Raw genomic sequence first — 18,481 nt, 5'->3', positions numbered from 1 at the left:
CTATAAAGCAAGTTGGTCTATTTCTGTTTTGTCCTTCAAACATGAGTAGTCATATTTAGATAGTTTTAGTGCTTCCCAGGGGACCACTAGAACAGTATATTAATATACCTAATGTTTGATTTGTGCTAGAAGTTAACAGAGCATTTACTTACCTTATTCCATTCAGTGCACCTTAGCCCAAGAATAAAGAATGTCTGTCTCCATTATAGATAAGAGTGGAGCCTTCAGTGCTCAAACTGTAAAAAAGTGTACTTATTGCATTCAAAGCAGCAGACTGTTTCTTTTAAAACATTAGAATAGTGTTACTTTGAATTATTAGGTTAAAGTACACAAGCAGAGCCTGGTGCTAGATAAATATTTATTGAATGACTACACTTTTAGTTGGGCATTTTCTTTTAGGCACTAAAACTGCTAATCCAATTTTGAATGCCCTTTTGTCATCATTAATCCTTGTGCAACACAATATTGTTAAACAGAAACCAGGTGTCTTTTCACTGAAGGACGGAAAGTGTTTCTTGTATGAGATTAAGCATTGAGTTTTTCACTTGAGTGCATGTGTGTATGTTGTTTTACATTAGTCACCTGATAAATTTTGTGCATTGCTGAATCACTGGATTGAAATATACACATACGAACTCTTGAAAAGGAAGAGTTTTTAGAAACTCTTAAGTATTCCATTCCTCTGTTTTTACAGAATTTTTTTCCTATGTGACTTCTTTTTTACATTTGACTGAAATTACTCTCACTGTGGCTGAGGCCCATTTTTCCCTCTTCTATCAAAACGAGCCTGTATCTTTCTAACTAGTTAACCTTTACAACCTCACATTTGAAAACTCACTTTTCTTTATTCTTCACTCAGTAATCATCCCAGTTTGCTTTTTGTTCCTCACAGATTTTCCACTCCTCGGTTATCTTAATGTTTCTCTGAGCCATAATACTCTATCTTAAATTTGAATTTCTTATTAATATTTTAATTATGTTATCACATCTGTTTACAAATTTGAATTAATGGAGTCAAATTTAGGTTTTGTTGTGTTTTAAGTGTTCTAAAATAATCTTTTAGCCATGGAAACAAAGAAGTCTTTTCCTGCCGAGGAATAAAATTAGCAGTGGATTGGTTTTTGGAAAGAGGCCACAAGGATGTTACCGTCTTTGTTCCTGCTTGGAGGAAAGAGCAGTCCCGACCTGACGCGCTCATCACAGGTGAGCCCGCAAGCTTCCGTGTGTACCTGAGCCAGTGTCTCGCTGAATAATCTGTGTGTCTGCTTCTGTTTACTAAGTTTGTGTGACTGCCACATTCACTTGGGTGGGACATTAAAGTTATTTTCGAGTTTAAAAACTATTGGGTTATGTTAACTAAACAGTAATTCTTGCTACATAAGCCAGTTCTTCTTTTTTTTAATTTGGAAACTTTTTACTTCAAATTTTGTAAAAATTCTGACTTCTAGAGACATGCTAGGAGTCAAGAGACCTAGATTCAAATTCCAACTCTGCTAGGTACTGTCCATGGCACTTTGAGCAGCACACTGACCCTCTTTGGACCCCAGTTTTCTCATCTGCTGTATGAAATTAGGTGGTAATCAAATTCTAGTGACTGCAGATAAGACCTGTGAGATCCTGGCAGCATGCTGTTTGGTGTCAAGTAGAGGAAATGACTCGATCCCAATAAAGTATCAGTATTTTGCATTATCTTGTAATTTTTAAATGTATGAGTTTCAGGCAGAGGTGTCCCCTGTAACTGTTAATTATTGCTGCCCAACATTTTGCTCAAGTCAGTGATTCTCAACTGGCATCCAACCCTTCCCTCCCCTCTCTGCCCCAACATTAACAAAACTGAGGAACCTATGTGAGGAAAACAACAGCACTTGTCAAATCAATGCAATCCCTATCAAATTACCAATGGCATTTTTCATAGAACTAGAAGAAAACATTTTACAATTTGTATGGAAACACAGAAGGCCCAGAATAACAAAAGCAATCTTGAGAAAAAAAAAAAAAAAAACAGAGCTGGAGGAATCAGGCTCCCTGACTTCAGACTATACTACAAAGCTACAGTAATCAAGACAATATGGTACTGGCACAAGAACAGAAATATAGATCAGTGGAATAGGATAGAAAGCCCAGAGATAAACCCATGCACCTATGGTTACCTCATCTATGACAAAGGAGGAGAGAATATACAATGGAGCAAAAACAGCCTCTTCAATAAGTGGTCCTGAGAAAACTGGACAGCTACATGTAAAAGAATGAAATTAGAACACTCCCTAACACCATACACAAAAATAAACTCAAAATGGATTAAAGACCTAAATGTAAGACCAGACACTATAAAACTCTTAGAGGAAAACATAGGCAGAACACTCTTTGACATAAATCGCAGCAAGATCTTTTTTGACCCACCTCCTACAGTAATGAGACTAAAAACAAAAATAAACAAATGGGACCTAATTAAACTTAAATGCTTTTGCACAGCAAAGGAAACCATAAACAAGACGAAAAGACAACCCTTAGAATGGGAGAAAATATTTCCAAACAAAGCAACTGACAAAGCATTAATCCCCAAAATACACAAACAGTTCATGCAGCTCAATATCAAAAAAGCAAACAACCCAATCAAAAAATAGGCAGAAGACCTAAATAGACATTTCTCCAAAGAAGACATATAGATGGCCAGCAAACACATGAAAAGATGCTCAACATCACTAATTATTAGAGAAATGCAAATCAAAACTACAATGAGATATCACCTCACACCGGTCAGAATGGCCATCATCACAAAATCTACAAACAATAAATGCTGGAGAGGGTGTGGAGAAAAGGGAACCCTCTTGCAGTGTTAGTGGAAGTGTAAATTGATGCAGCCACTGTGGAGAACAGTATGGAGGTTCCTTTAAAAAACTAAAAATAGAGCTACCATATGACCCAGCAATCCCACTACTGGGCATATACCCAGAGAAAACCATAATTCAAAGACAGACATGTACCACAATGTTCATTGCAGCACTATTTACAATAGCCAGGACATAGAAACAACCTAAATGTCCATCAACAGAGGAATGGATAAAGATGTAGTACATATATACAATGGAATATTACTCAGCCATAAAAAGGAACGAAATTGGATCATTTGTAGAGGCGGGGATGGACCTAGAGACTGTTATACAGAGTGAAGTAAGTCAGAAAGAGAAAAGCAAATATCATATATTAACGCATATATGTGGAATCTGAGACAATGGTATAGACGATCTTATTTACAAAGCAGAAATAGAGACACAGACATAGAGAACAAACGTATGGATACCAAGGGGGAAGGGGGGGGTGGGATGAATTTGGAGATTGAGATTGACATATATACACTATGATACTATGTATAAAATAGATAACTAATGAGAACCTGCTGTATAGCACAGGGAACTCTACTCAGTGCTCTGTGGTGACCTAAATGGGAAGGAAATCCAAAAAAGAGGGGATATATGTATATGTATAGCTGATTCACTTTGTTGTACAGTAGAAACTAACACAACCTTGTAAAGCAACTATACTCCAATAAAAATAAAAATAAAAACAAATGGAGTGACCACCCACCATGTACCCCAAGGGAAGATTATTTTATTTTTATCTATAATTATTAAATTTTATTAAATTAGAATAAGAATCCATAGACAAGTTATGGTAGAGCCCAGAGCCATGGGATCAGACCCTAGCCTATATACACTGTAGCATGGGAGGGGTGGGCATAATTCAGTCGGCAGTACCAAGACATTGGATAACTCTTTGGAAAAAATATACATATTTAGATCCTTATCTTACACCATATAACGCAGATGGTTGAAGAATTAATTGTCAAAAATCTCCATTAGAGATTATAAATAGTCTTTGAATGGCTGGGGAAGACCTTTCTAAAATTAAAATTTTTAGAAGAAATTATGAAGGGAAAGATAGATTTAATTGGATCAAACTTCTGTATTTTGGGACGTTCTCTTAACAATGAGAAAATTTTTTATTTGCTGAAGAAAAAGTACAACAAATAAACAAAGAATCCATGTCCTGAACATATAAAGAGCTCCTACACACTGATAAAACAGTATATAATTGGTAACATAGTAGGAATAGACAGTTCATGGAAGAATGCAAGTGCCAAATAAGAGGGAAAAGTGTTCAACCTCATTAGTAATTAAAGAAATGAAAATTTTAGGGCTTCCCTGGTGGTGCAGTGGTTAAGAATCCGCCTGCCAGTGCATGGGACACAGGTTCGAGCCTTGGTCCGGGAAGATCCCACATACCGTGGAGCAACTAAGCCCATGTGCCACAACTACTGAGCCTGCGCTCTAGAGCCCGTGAGCCACAACTACTGAGCCCGCACGCCTAGAGCCCGTGCTCCGCAACAAGAGAAGCCACCTCAATGAGAAGCCCGCTCACCACAACTAAGAGTAGCCCCCTCTCGCTGCAACTAGAGAAAAGCCAACGCGCAGCAACAAAGACCCAATGCAGCCAAAAATAAATAAATAAATTTATTAAAAAAAAAAAAAAAATGAAAATTTTAAAAACTTATTTTTTTACCCGTCAAATTAGCAGAGATTAAAAAACTGATAATACTCAGTGCCCGGAGGGAGTTACTCCTATACTGATGTGGAAACGTAGATCATTACAACCTTTCGGGAAAAGTTTGATCTTAAAATGTAAATACTTGGATCTACTAGTTCCCCTTCTAGGAATAATTCCCCAGAAAATAAACAGAGGTACAGGCAAAGATTTTTGACCACAAATACATCCAGTACAATATTAGTTAGGAAAAAAAAAGGAAAAAAAACCATACATTCATTAGAAGAATGGCTCAATAAATAAGTATATATCTATATGATAGAATATGTAGTATTAGAATATTTAGGCAAAATTTTTAATGATCTCAGGAGGTGCTCTCTTATGTCAAAGGCAGAATTTTTAATGATCTCAGGAGGTGCTCTCTTATGTAAAAGGCAGCCTTTGTTATTGTGTGTGTGTGTGCACATATACATACATACATACATATATACACATGTGTATAGAAGGAAAAAAATACACAGAAAATGATTAGAAGGAAATATGCCAAAATATTAACAGTAATTGCCTCTGGGTCATGTCCTTATGAACTCTTATTTTCTCCCTACTTCTTACTTTTTCTTACTTTCCCAATTTTTTACAGGAAACTACAATACGTTAATAATCAGGGGAAAGATAAACTGAAAAAGAAAAAACAATATTTAAACATGTAAATGAAAGCTTCTTGAGTGTGAAAGGAATATGAGATCAAGAAGAAGGGAAAATGGTAATACTCAGTGTGAGATGTGGCCGAGTTTAGTTTTTAAAATACCAGCACGCCAGGTCTCTGGAACTCATCAGTATGCAGTTTACTTTGTAAAATGTGTACCACTGTAATCAGAGGTTGTTAGGTGTTTTCTCCCCCAGGTAATAATTCTTTTGACTAAAACCCTCAACCAGATAATGCCTGGTAAATTGAATAGTCCAGTCTTTTTTCACCATACCAAAAAGGAAACTTGATAAGAAATATTTTAAAGTTCTCAGATATAGATTCAAACTAGCACGTTAGCGAGGCTTCCATTGATTGAATATATATTTAACAAGCAAGCACGAGGCTATGTATCAGGTACTGTGCTAGGAACTAGAGATTCAGTTAACTTACCAGCTAGACTGAATTCATATTTATTTAGGTTAGGACTATTTATTTACTTAGGTTAGGACTATTTATTTAGGTTAGGACTATTTATCCTATTAATTGTTGATAATTAATTATCACTAATTTTCTTCCTAATTAGTGTCCTTTTAACCTCCTTAGCTGGTAAAGAAATGCAAATTAAGCAAGATGGTGATAACTATTGGGCCACCACCTCAGTCCTCCAGTCACTTCCAGGACCCAGGCATATCCTGCACAAGTAAACACAAATAAAGGGCCACGGATTATGCGTGAACAAGGACAGTGAATAAACTGGAAGCCCTCAGAATACACATCTTTAAGTAGCTGACATATTCCTTTCACAGACATTTACTGCGGATCTACTGACGTGCTAATATGTCCTTGTGCTGAGTGCTGATGGGCACACAGATAAATGAGCCGCCTGCCCTCAAAATGTTTGTTAGGGGGCACACAGAATAACTATAATATGGCAAATCCTGTGGCTGAGACTGGGCTTTTGATTTTGTATTGGTCGTCTGTGATTTTCAAAAGAGATCAATAATTACATGCATCTATTAGGCAAAATCAAGTTGAAGGACACAGTGTTCATTGAGAGCTTGCCCGGCACTCTACTAGGTGCTTTTACGTGTGATAACTCATTGACTCCTCACGGCCTACAAACTGCATTTGAGGACATGACGGAGCAGGTTCAATAAGACCACGATTGCCAGATAGAGAAAGTGGCAGAACCTGAGATTTATCCACGAGTTGCTGACTCTGACATTCATATTTCTTCCACTTCTACTCTGCTGCTTTTCTAAAACAAAGTTCTGGTCTTAATGAACTCATTTGTCTGGAACATCATGAAATCTGTATGCCAAGCTGACCCAGGTCACTCTTCCTTCCCCCACACCCTGCTCATACTTCTCTTGTGGCGATCACAACCCCTGCTCTCCCAGTTTACAGGCTCGTCCAGCCCAATAACTGAGGCCTCGTTGAGGAGAAAGCGTTCTTCATCTTGAGGGCCATTGACACTTAGACAGCACATAGCATAGAGTAGGTATGTAGTGATTATCTGCTGAAAAGAGATTTTTTTTTTTAAATTAGTAACTCCAGTTAATAAGCATTGAGGAGAAGAGAGCCTTTTTTTTAAAAAAAATCATGACGTCTGTCAGCTTATACCCAGCACTCTGTGCCAGAATTTACAGGGGTGGGAAGTCAGGGAGTGGAAAAGCAAAAGTAGGAGGAAGGCATGGTGAGGAGAGAATTTTATCATTAATCAAAATATGAGTTCTGGCACCTTTTTTTTTTAAACCACTAACAAGTCAGTAGAATTAGAAAGTACTGAAAGAGTGTGCCCACCAAAGAGAAAATGGACATTCCCCTACATGTCCATATTTAATCAGTGGCTGTTTTCCCCATATAATCACTTCTAATTTCTTATTCACTCAGTCCAGCCCCACAAGACTGCTGGCCTTTGTTAGCACCTGCTTCACAGGAAAGGACACAGAATGCAGAATGGCCACGTCCAGAACAACAGTTCTGACTTCACTGCCTCCTTCCTTTTTGAAACTTCTGCATCTTAAGACTCTTCCCTTTGCTACCTCCACCTCTTCTACTTTTCAAACTCTCCCACCATCACATCCACTAGTTAGAAAAACAGCACTACAAAATAAACAAATTCGGGGGAAAGAATCTGTTGCTCACACCTGAACCCAACACAACTGCTTCATTAGGATGGCGTAGAGCTAGGAATGTGTGAGAAGTTGGTTCACAGTGTAGAGCTGGGGGCTCCAGCTATCAAGCAAAAGCTTTATGTAATGAAAATCAGAATTTGCTCAGTCATGTTCAGGTTTTATGCTTTTAAAATTTTAAACTTTTCATGTTTTTCAAGTTCACTTTTTGGGCTATTTTTTAAACCTTTTTAATTGAAAATCCTGAAGAAAAACTATTACTGGGAGTTACAAATTTGCTACATCTACAAACTGTAAATCATAATCCCTAATTAAGTGGTTACAGGTATCCAGTTCATGCTATACACACTCACTTTGTATGAAGGTTGCGAGATGTGTTTTGTATGTACTTATTACTGAAATTCTACCCTGATTATTCCTGCAGATCAAGAAGTTCTACGTAAATTAGAGAAGGAGAAAATCCTGGTGTTCACACCGTCCCGGAGAGTGCAGGGGAGGCGAGTGGTGTGCTATGATGACAGGTTCATCGTGAAGCTGGCGTTTGAGTCGGATGGTATAATTGTATCCAATGATAACTACAGGGATTTGGCAAATGAGAAACCAGAATGGAAAAAGTTCATAGATGAGCGACTGTTAATGTATTCATTTGTCAATGACAAGTAAGTAAAACCACTTACTTACAGTAACACTGCTTCCCTGAAAATATAACTATCCCTGGGCACCTGCTACAGAAGCCCTCTCTCTTTGCCACTGACCAGACCTAAGACAGTTTCTTCCGACCACTGATGTCCCCACTAATCCTCAGTGAGAGTAAGAAAACGGCAGAGTCCTGCCTCGGGAGGCCCTGCGTGAGTCACAGGCTGCCCTTCCCCATAAGTGACTAGCAGAGCAGGTCTTCTGCAGCTGAGTGACCGGGAGTAACTGACACAGGGCGACTGGCCATCTTCAGAGGATGCAGATGTAGAACATACTGACTGCTAGAACCCTGCCTTTTGAAATCAACTTAGAGCATTGAGAGCTTACTTAAATATACGATTTTTTAAATATATGATTTTTAAAAATTTAAAGCAATATAAGGCTAGTCATGATTAAGTTGATGAATGGACAGGTGACATGAACAAGATTGTCTCCTGAGAAATAAGTACCCAAGGATCAGTGCACCCACACAGTTCAAAACCATGTTGTCCAAGGGTCAACTGTATTTACAAATATGTGGGAAAAGCTCACCTGTTGATCATCAAAAACGCAAACTCAATCTACAAAGAGTATATTTTTTCACCCATTTAATTCACAAAATTAAAAAACATTTTTGCATACGCCTTATGCCGTTAAGAATAAAGTTTGGCATGGTTTAGCAGAAGTCTTACAAATACCCTCTCAAGCCAATAATCTCATTTCTTAGAGTATATAATGAGGAAAAAAGGAAGCCCAAATATGTTCATTTCTGTATATTTATAATTGCTAGACTTCAAAGGCAACTAAAGGTACTATAGAGAAAACAATTAAATTGCAATACATCTCCTAGTGGAATATTATTCAGCTATTCAGAATTATGATTATGAAAGCTGTTAAGAAACATGGAAAAATATTTATGTTAAAAAGACAAAGCATAAAATTACATCTGTGTTTGTAAAGTGATATGTACATACAGGAAAATGACTAAAATGCAACACGTAACTGGAAAATAATTGTGTTAAGATTGTAGGATTGAGTGATTTTGTCTTCTATTTTTAAACTTTTCGTGTTGCCATATTGTTTTTATAATAATATTAAACATCATAGTTGCTAAGTGTTATTACTCAGGCATGTTGACACTCCCTTAAGAGTTCGAACGTTATTCACATTTTGTGGGTAAACACTTGGTTTATTTCATGTTCAAACAGTGACATAACTAGTAGTCGAACTCTGCAATCATAACCTTGTTACAGTATTCATGCCATGAATTCTTGCTTCCATTGGACAATCAATCCAAAATAATAAGTTTATTTCCTTAAGATTTTTTTCTATCTCAGCTGAGAAGTACCTTATTATAGGGGGAAGAGAATGAATGTGGAATTAGACAAATTGAATCTTGACTAGGCCATGTGAACGGAGATAAAAATACTCAGTTCATCTAAGCCTAGATTAGAAAAGTGTATTCATCTGTAACGTGGAACGAATACTTCAAGGGAACATTGTGAGGATGAGATGTAGTGACGTGTGCAGGGTGTCCGACATGTACTAGGTGTTTGGGTCGTTTCAGGTCTTCCCGTTCCTTTCTCCCACCTCTCCCTTCTGTCCCTCAGCTGCTCCTCCTGGCGCCCACCTGCCTCATATTGCTTCACAAGATTAACGTTCATAAAACTTCTCCTAAAATGCCATTGTAGTCATTTTCTAAAGTCCTTACAAAATCCCAAGACTAAGAAAAGGAAGAATTAATTAGAACATGGTAGGCTCAAAACTCACTTGAATTAAAACAAATACAGGTTCAGCTTGAAACATTTTAATTTTGTTTTCATTAAGAAAAGAAAACTTCCCGTACTGATTTTTTTTATCCTATAAATTTTTTTTTTAATTTATTCATTTATTTTTGGCTGCGTTGGGTCTTCGTTGCTGCACACGGGCTTTCTCTAGTTGCGGTGAGCGGGGGCTACTCTTCGTTGCGGTGCGCGGGCTTCTCACTGCAGTGGCTTCTCTTGTTGCGGAGCATGGGCTTTAGGCACACGGGCTTCAGTAGTTGTGGCACGTGGGCTCAGTAGTTTTGTCTCACAGGCTGTAGAGCACAGGCTCAGTAGTTGTGGCACATGGGCTTAGTTGCTCCGCGGCATGTGGGATCTTCCCGGACCAGGGCTCGAACCCGTGTCCCCTGCATTGGCAGGCAGATTCTTATCCACTGCGCCACCAGGGAAGTCCCTATCCTATAAATGTTGAATCAAAATACCTGGATTAAAATTTCAAAAAAATACCTTGGGGTGAATAATCTTTACACTCTGTCTTTAGAATTAAATTGTCGGCCTCCTACTTAGGTATAATTTTGTATTATATCCATGACAGGTTCATGCCCCCAGATGACCCTCTTGGCAGACATGGCCCAAGCCTGGATAATTTTCTGAGGAAGAAACCTATTGTTCCTGAACACAAAAAGCAGCCTTGTCCATATGGTAACTTTCTTTATGAGTATTTAATATATGCCTTTAGAACACAATATGTTGTTAAACTTTTGCTATTAAAAATAAATTTTGGATGGCATATAGTATGTGGTTCTTTTGAATGTAATTAAATTTAAGAAAAAGTCTATGTGAAAAAAATTATTATTTTTACCTAGCTGGGTTCAACGCATATGCATTTCCCTGAATTAAAACATGGTTTTGGTTAACTCTACATGAAGTAAGTTTTCAGGTAGATAAAAATTTGGAGTTCTTTCATCTAGCTACACATCAGATTAGCTTGGTTTTGTCACATCACGGCAGTACATTGTGTTCTGCAAAACAGAATGTCCTACCTGATTGCAGAGTCATAGTGGAAGAGAAGAGGCAGGTAGGAATTAAGGACACGGGGTATTAACCAAAACTCTGGAGGTGATTGTTACTCATTCAGCCAACTTTCTTATTGCTCTTGGTAGTGCCAACGGGGAAAGACTGAAAGGCGGCATTCCTCAGAAACAAGTAGCGGAGTAGCAGTGAGCACAGCTCCCATTTCTGCCCTTGTTTCTTCCTCACATTAAAAGAGCAGTGCCACACTGGGTGTCCAGGGTCTGGTGGAATGAATGGTCCTTTGCCTAACTGATTTTACTCTTCACAGGAAAGAAGTGTACCTATGGACACAAGTGCAAATATTATCATCCGGAAAGGGGCAGTCAGCCTCAGCGGTCAGTGGCTGATGAACTGCGTGCCATGTCTAGAAACACAGCAGCCAAAACTGCAAATGAAGGAGGACTGGTGAAAAGCAACAGTGTCCCCTGCAGCACTAAAGCCGACAGCACTTCCGATGTCAAGCGAGGTGCTCCAAAGAGGCAATCGGATCCAAGCATAAGGACTCAAGTCTACCAAGACCTAGAGGAAAAGCTTCCCACCAAAAACAAACTGGAAACCAGGTCTGTACCTTCCTTAGTTAGTATACCGGCTACTTCTACCGCAAAACCCCAAAGCACTACATCGTTAAGCAATGGCCTTCCATCTGGAGTTCATTTCCCACCTCAGGATCAAAGACCACAGGGACAATATCCTCCAATGATGATGGCAACCAAAAATCATGGAACGCCAATGCCTTATGAACAGTATCCAAAATGTGACTCGCCTGTCGACATTGGGTATTATTCCATGTTGAATGCATACTCAAATCTGAGTGTCTCAGGCCCACGAAGTCCTGAAAGGCGTTTCTCCTTAGACACAGATTATAGGATAAGCTCTGTCGCCTCTGACTGCAGCAGTGAAGGGAGCATGAGCTGCGGAAGCAGTGACTCGTACGTGGGGTACAATGACCGCTCCTACGTCAGTTCTCCTGACCCACAGCTGGAAGAGAATCTGAAGTGTCAACACATGCACCCTCACAGCCGCCTTAATTCTCAGCCCTTCCTGCAGAATTTCCACGACCCCTTAACCAGAGTGCAGAGTTACAGTCACGAAGAACCAAAGTACCATCACAAGCCTCCTCTCCCACATCTGGCCGTGCACCTGCAGCACCCCGCCGTGGGGGCCCGGTCCAGCTGTCCCGGCGATTACCCATCTCCTCCGAGTTCAGCACACTCGAAGGCACCACACCTAGGGCGGTCCTTAGTGGCCACGAGAATAGACAGCATTTCTGACTCTCGGCTGTACGACAGTTCTCCTTCCAGACAAAGAAAGCCTTACGCCCGCCAGGAAGGGCTGGGAAGCTGGGATAGGCAGAGCTACGGGGTCGACGTGTACGGCTACCGGCAGACTTATTCTTTGCCTGATACCTCCACGCAGCCGTGTTACGAGCAGTTCACCTTCCAGAGCCTCCCTGAGCAGCCGGAGCCCACCTGGCGCGTCCCGTACTGCGGGGTGCCGCAAGACCCCCCCAGGTACCAGGACAGCCGAGAAAAGATTTATATCAACTTGTGCAACATCTTCCCGCCTGACCTTGTGAGAATTGTCATGAAAAGGAACCCTCACATGACAGACGCCCAGCAGCTGGCTGCAGCCATTTTAGTGGAGAAATCACAGCTGGGTTATTGAAAGATGATGCATCTTTGTGGTGTTTAGTAGTTTTTTGTTCAGCTCAAATGCTGAGGGAGGTTTGCTACAATAGCACATGTGATCTCCTTCTCAGCAAGGAGGTTCTATAGTATCCATTTATGTGAAATACTGTATCATGGAATCTGTATGTATAGCCCCACATAGTGGAAGTATCACGGGATTGCTTTACATTCAAACTTTTTTTTAATATTTCCTTTTTAAAGCTATATCCTTGGCTGGAAGTTTTTCCAGTTTGATTTATTAGATGTATCTGTGATCTTTGATATTAATCTTTGGTGCATCAGGGGTTTATATGCAGCACTTTTTATCCTTGTTTCATGTTTTATTAACTTGGTGTTTGTCTATCAATTGCAAGCAATTACAATACCCTCAGAATGTTGAACATTTGACTAGACCTAGCAAACTATTTTTTCAAGCCAAGCATAATTGGAATCTTTTACAGCTTTTTAAGTTATTTTTATTTGGGGAACGTGGGCTTCTTTGTGCTATAATCATTATTTATAGAAACAAAGATATACTACAGCACTGACTTTATATTTTAAACAAAATGAAAGTTACCAGTTTATGTTGAAATGGGTAACAGTATATATTAGAATGATTTACAGTATGGCACTTTTCGTTGTTTTACTTTCGTTTGGATTTTTTGTGTTAAGTAATTTGTTAATTTAATATGGTCGATTTAAAGGAAAGCAGATGCAATCAATGGAAAAAATTGTTTCCATTTTTTTTTTTTATAAAAAAGGCAAAAGCCATCAACTGTTACAGTTTAGAGCTTCGTTATCCAGCTGTGATGTGCTTCTGGACAGTAGAAATGGAATTGAATTCCTAGACTTCCATTAACCCGTATTTTTTAATGTGTTTGTCTTTTTGTTTTGGGGCACAACAATACTGGATAAAATAACCCTTTTGCAGTACTTGCCTGTTTTTAATGAATCTAATTATTCTCAATGCAACTTTTATATTTAATATACCCTTTAGCTTTCCTGCTATTTATCAAGGCTGGCCTGAGGTGGTTTTCTGTGTTGAGGATATGTAACATTTATTGATACTGCACTATAGAAATGGTGATGCAGGAGTTGTAAATGGTAACTTAAAATTTTTGTAAGATACTGTATATTTTCCATTTTCCTGAAGGTAGTTTTTTGGGGGGGCCTGTTATATTATTAAGGCCAGATTCTTGCCACAAATAGTGTAGTTTTAGATACAGACTAAAGTCTGTTCTCGTGTTAGTAAGGGATATTTCTGGTTTCAAAGTCATGGGTTTTGCTGAGCGTGGATTCGTTTCTGTCGCTGGTTAGAAGAGAGATGATGCAATCAGTGGCAGACAATTGTGTGACTGACACGACTTGACCGCTGCCTCCAGTTTTTGAATTTTACTTAGTGTAACAGACGCATTCCGATCTGTTTCTGGAGTGTGCCTAGATGCCCTGGTTGTCCTTATTATTCTACCTGCTACAGTTTGAAGTAAAGCCCTGAAAAACCAGAAAGTACCTTTTACTGTTGATACAAATTGTATCTTTTTAACTATAAGAACTATTTTGATTTGTAGATCTAGTTAAAACACAGATGTGTAACTATGATTAGACTTTTGGGCAACATTTTATCCCTTATTTAAATACAAATTTTTAAAGTAAAATTGAGGTCTAGAATAGGGTAGAAAATAAAAACAATTTAGGTAAATAAAAGTGTCTGTCTTAGTTTTATATATTAAAATATATTAAATGAATTTATTGGCATTTTCTTTCTCCTAAAACTTATCTAGCGTGAACTTAACTTAAAATAAAGGTAAAATGCTGCCTGAAAATAACGTCCAAGCACCTTTGACTAGGACAACATTTTCACTACTCGTGTGACACTGTGTGTCGCGTGAAGTAGGATTTGGGTTACAGTAAATGCTTCTAAAAGGCATTGTGCATATTGACATATCCAATAATCTGAACCATGTTCAGCAAACCTAATTCAGGAAAGTGGGGTTCACAGTCGCTGCTGCCGCCTGCTAGGTGAGGTGCCCCTTGCTGCGCCCGCAGAGGATACGGGCACGACCGCATGGACCCGCCGAGGCGTCCTCTGAGCGACCTGCTCACTTGTGAAATCGTTCTCCTGGTTTTGTCGGTCACTCTCTGTAACAAGTTTAATGTAGATGCTAACCCAGTGCCAAAAGTAGAGTTACAAACGTGGAGTACCTTTCATCTCAGTCTGATTCTAAGCTTGCTTTTTTTTTTTAGTATGAAATCATTTTTAAATTGTACAAGTAGGTTTTGCTTCCATTTTCTTAATTTTTGCATTTGAATTATTTGAAGATTCTGCCAGATTTTATGAAATTTCTTTAAATGAGATCTTCGGTGAAATGTGTAACACACCCTTTAATTTGACCTCCTAATGTTTGTAGCTAAGTATCTCTCATTGCTTCCCGGATTTTAGACTATGGAAAAACAGTGGGGCTTGCCGCCACGCGGCCTGACATGGCCTGACATGAATAGCTCTGAATAGCCACGCTGAAATCCTGCAGTGTAATTGACTGTGAGTTAAGAAATAGTTTTCTTATGTCAACAGGCAATTTGTCCCACCCTACCCGCGCTTTTTTTTTGAAGCACCGATGTTGCTTTCAGAGCTTAAGAATGAGATATTTGGCTGACTTTAGATGCAGCAATTTCTTAATTATCTAAAGCAATAAGTAAAAGGATCCATCATTAATTAAATTCAGAGCTGATCCCAAAACTTCATTTTAGCCAAAACTTTCACCTTAATCGTATCTTCAGACTTGCTAACAAATAACCGGAGAGAGGTATGTTAGTAAGTAGTAGAACTGCCAGAAGTGGTCAACTGATAGAAGAGGAGGATTCAGATTGGAATATTCTGCCCCTGAATAATGGACAGTTGACTGTTTTACACAGTAACTAGCCGGTTTGTCGTCTCTGTGTCTTAGTACAGAGGGAGTAGTACCCAACTGGCCAAATTCTGGCCCTTAGTATTTCCTCCTTTCTTGCATGTGACACCTAAGTTTTCAATCTCCTTTTTGTGATCACTGTATCCTCATAGAGTTTGTCATTGACCTAAACATTTGAAAGAAATGCACACCAGTATAAAATATTTGATACTGGTAGAAACTTGAACTTTGTGTTTTTATGAAAATTCATTTATGAGAATATGTAATATAACTAAAAAGAGTGTTTTTATATATATATATATACATACGTGCATACGTATTTGTTAAGTATTAAAAATGGGAGAATGTTACGCTTTTGATGGCTAAGTTTTCCTTAATTGAACTGTTTCTTTGAGTTATGGACAACCAAGTCTGGAGTCTGGATGACCCATGATAAGATTTAGAACCACTTAAATGGAAAGCAACTCTTCACTGGCTTTATTCCTGGTATTTTTAAAGAATTATTTTGATAATTTTAATAGAATGTGTAATTTTAAAACACACAAAAAAACTTAAAGTAGTATTGCTTATACAGATAATTATTTAACATGTCTTTTATGGACGTATCTATATGTATATAGACAGTAATATATTTATAAAACAAATATACTCTATGTTGTAGTCGTTAGTTTGTAATAGGTGGGAGGATGGCCCTGGATATGTTTGTGTGTATTTTGAAAACTCTTGAGCTGTTTCTCCCCCGACTTAATGGCATATACCCTAAGGGATATTTAGTTTTTATTATTCTTCTCGCTATTCAACTTCCTTATTCAAGATAAAATAAGATGTACAGTTTCCCGGCCATTCTGCTAGACGTGGCTCATCCATTTTATTATCCTCCAACTCCTGGAAAATTCCTGAGTGACCTGGAATCAAACAGGTTATGGCCAGAGAGATTAGTTATGTTCCAAATATGTTAAACATGGGAACTCAGCTAGGATGTTGAGCTTCTTTGGTATACACCAACAAGTGAAATGAAGTATAAAATACATGAACTACACATGTGCATTTGAAGAAGAGAAAGCAGAGTGTTCATAAAAGTAGAGAAACATGCATTATTTTAGATTGCTCTGGGAAACCCCCTAGGGCAAGGGTTGACAAACTTTTTCTGTAAAGGATGGGATAGTAAATAATCCAGGGCTTTGAGAATCATATGGTCTCTATAAACCACTCACCTCTGCCCTTACAGTGTAAAAGCAGCCACAGAAAATATGTAAGTGAACGGATGTGGCTGTATGCCAATGAAACTTTATTTTACTGAAAGGGGCAGCAGGCCCGATTTGGCCTGTGGGCCATAGTTTGCTGATTCCTGCCCTAGAGGGAGAAAAACAGGCATGTTAAGCAGTAAATCCTGATATATGTTATCATAAGAAATAATAATTATATTTCAGTTGGCATTCAAAGAAAATCCGTTATTGATGGACTTCGAAAGAAGATTTGTGAGACAGTCACATATTAAAACATCTTAATCCACTTATGTTTTTTGCCTGGTCACACCCATTATTTATTAGAGATATTTCTTGTGTTTAACCACCCAAAAAAAGCATTGTGTGAAAAGATGTTTTAATAATTATTGGAATTTTTTCATGAACTTTCTATTTCTACTGATAAATGGGAATCCTTACCTGCCTTTTGTTTTTTTAAGGGCCTAATGGACCAAAAATTCTGTTGTGTTTTGAAAATTAGCATATAATTAGCCATAAAATATTATAAAGACTGCATTTATCAGTTACATTTTTGTGCTAGTTTTTGATTTCTAAAAAATGACAGATCCGCCCTTCTTTAAAAATGGTTTTAAAGAAGATCAATATATTGTAAGTTTACATACTGTAACTTTATCCTGTAAAATTAAAAATTGTGACTAGTGTAATTGTGAGTGCACTTGCTGTATTGTGACTCTCTTTATAGGAAACAAAGTGTATCCCTGCTTTCTCTGTCCAAACCTTTAGTATAGATTTTTTTAAGACACTTTAGGACTGTCCTTGGTGAATGATATTCTTGACATGATCCTGTGTGATTTTAAATTCATTGGAGTACACACCACTGAGCATGTTCATTCACAGTGCTTCACAAATTGTGTTAACATCGTAATATCACTTCCGCCAGAACAGTAAAGTTTTGAACATTGCCATCCACTTAAGTAATTATACTTTCTTTTAGGATTGGAATGTAACTCTAGCTTTTAACAGGTGTTTACTGTTTTAAATGGTTATTTTTTTTTCTTTAATGCCGTCTGTTCACCTGCTTTTTGCTTCTGTTGTAATAACACTTTCGTGTGTTGGAAGCGGCTTTTTCCCTAAGGTCCTTAGTCTTTTGGATTTAAAAACAATTTAAGGTTTTGACCACTTGACAATTTGGCAGTTAAAAAAAAAAAAAAAGTCTGTGCATGTTTCAATTCAATTTTATAGAATGTGTAAAATTTTATTTTTTAAACCATGTACCCAATTTGCCAATTTTCTGTCCAGATATTTCAGGTGAATAACAAATTATTCATTAAAGCTTTTGACCCCTTTCTTGAAGCAGCTTGTGCCTCAAGGGGAAAAGACATTGAAGAGCAATGGTTTGTTTTTATAAAGAATATGTTTTAGATTTCCTTCAGTTTTTGGAAATTATAAACGTCCCAGCTAATACACCCATCCACATGCACACTTCCGCAGAGATGTGGACACGGCATTGCCAGTGAACCCAGTTACTGATTTTATCTTTTCCTTCTAGGTTTTCTCCTCCCAAACCAGAGTTGTTTGCTGAGCGTAGAAGTTCCAATTTGATCCTTCAAACTTTTCTTATAAGAAAATAAGACAAAGAATATGTTTAGAGCAACCGTCTGATAAACTGATGTGATTGTATTTATCTTATGCCTGTTCTGTGTGTTTGTGTAATGGGATTTTTACAACTCCAAAAAGCAGTATTTTAGACCTACTGGAAATCCGAATCAAAACAGCTGTGTGATTCTGCCACTGAGAAAAAACATTAAAAAATTCGTTTTTCTTAT

The 18,481-nt window shown here is 38.0% G+C and overlaps 2 protein-coding genes across 3 annotated transcripts in view; one reads left to right on the top strand and one right to left on the bottom strand.

Moving 5' to 3' along the window:
* ZC3H12C (zinc finger CCCH-type containing 12C) overlaps positions 1-18,480 on the top strand; it is a 69,543-nt gene extending 51,063 nt beyond the window's left edge. For both annotated transcript variants that reach the window (XM_082343489.1, XM_082343490.1), the window contains exons 3-6: positions 1,064-1,203; positions 7,790-8,024; positions 10,399-10,505; positions 11,146-18,480. In XM_082343489.1, the coding sequence (XP_082199615.1) occupies positions 1,064-1,203; positions 7,790-8,024; positions 10,399-10,505; positions 11,146-12,542 (1,879 nt within the window). In that variant the 3' untranslated portion in view covers positions 12,543-18,480. The remainder of the gene's footprint in view (positions 1-1,063; positions 1,204-7,789; positions 8,025-10,398; positions 10,506-11,145) is intronic.
* The window catches only part of RDX (radixin), a 652,052-nt gene that overhangs the window by 516,304 nt on the left and 117,267 nt on the right, over positions 1-18,481 (bottom strand). The gene's annotated exons all lie outside the window — the stretch shown is intronic.

The sequence above is a fragment of the Balaenoptera borealis genome, assembly GCF_965194805.1.
Source record: "Balaenoptera borealis genome assembly, chromosome: 11".
NCBI classification, from domain to species: domain Eukaryota; kingdom Metazoa; phylum Chordata; class Mammalia; order Artiodactyla; family Balaenopteridae; genus Balaenoptera; species Balaenoptera borealis.
This window is presented reverse-complemented; position numbering and strand designations above follow the sequence as displayed.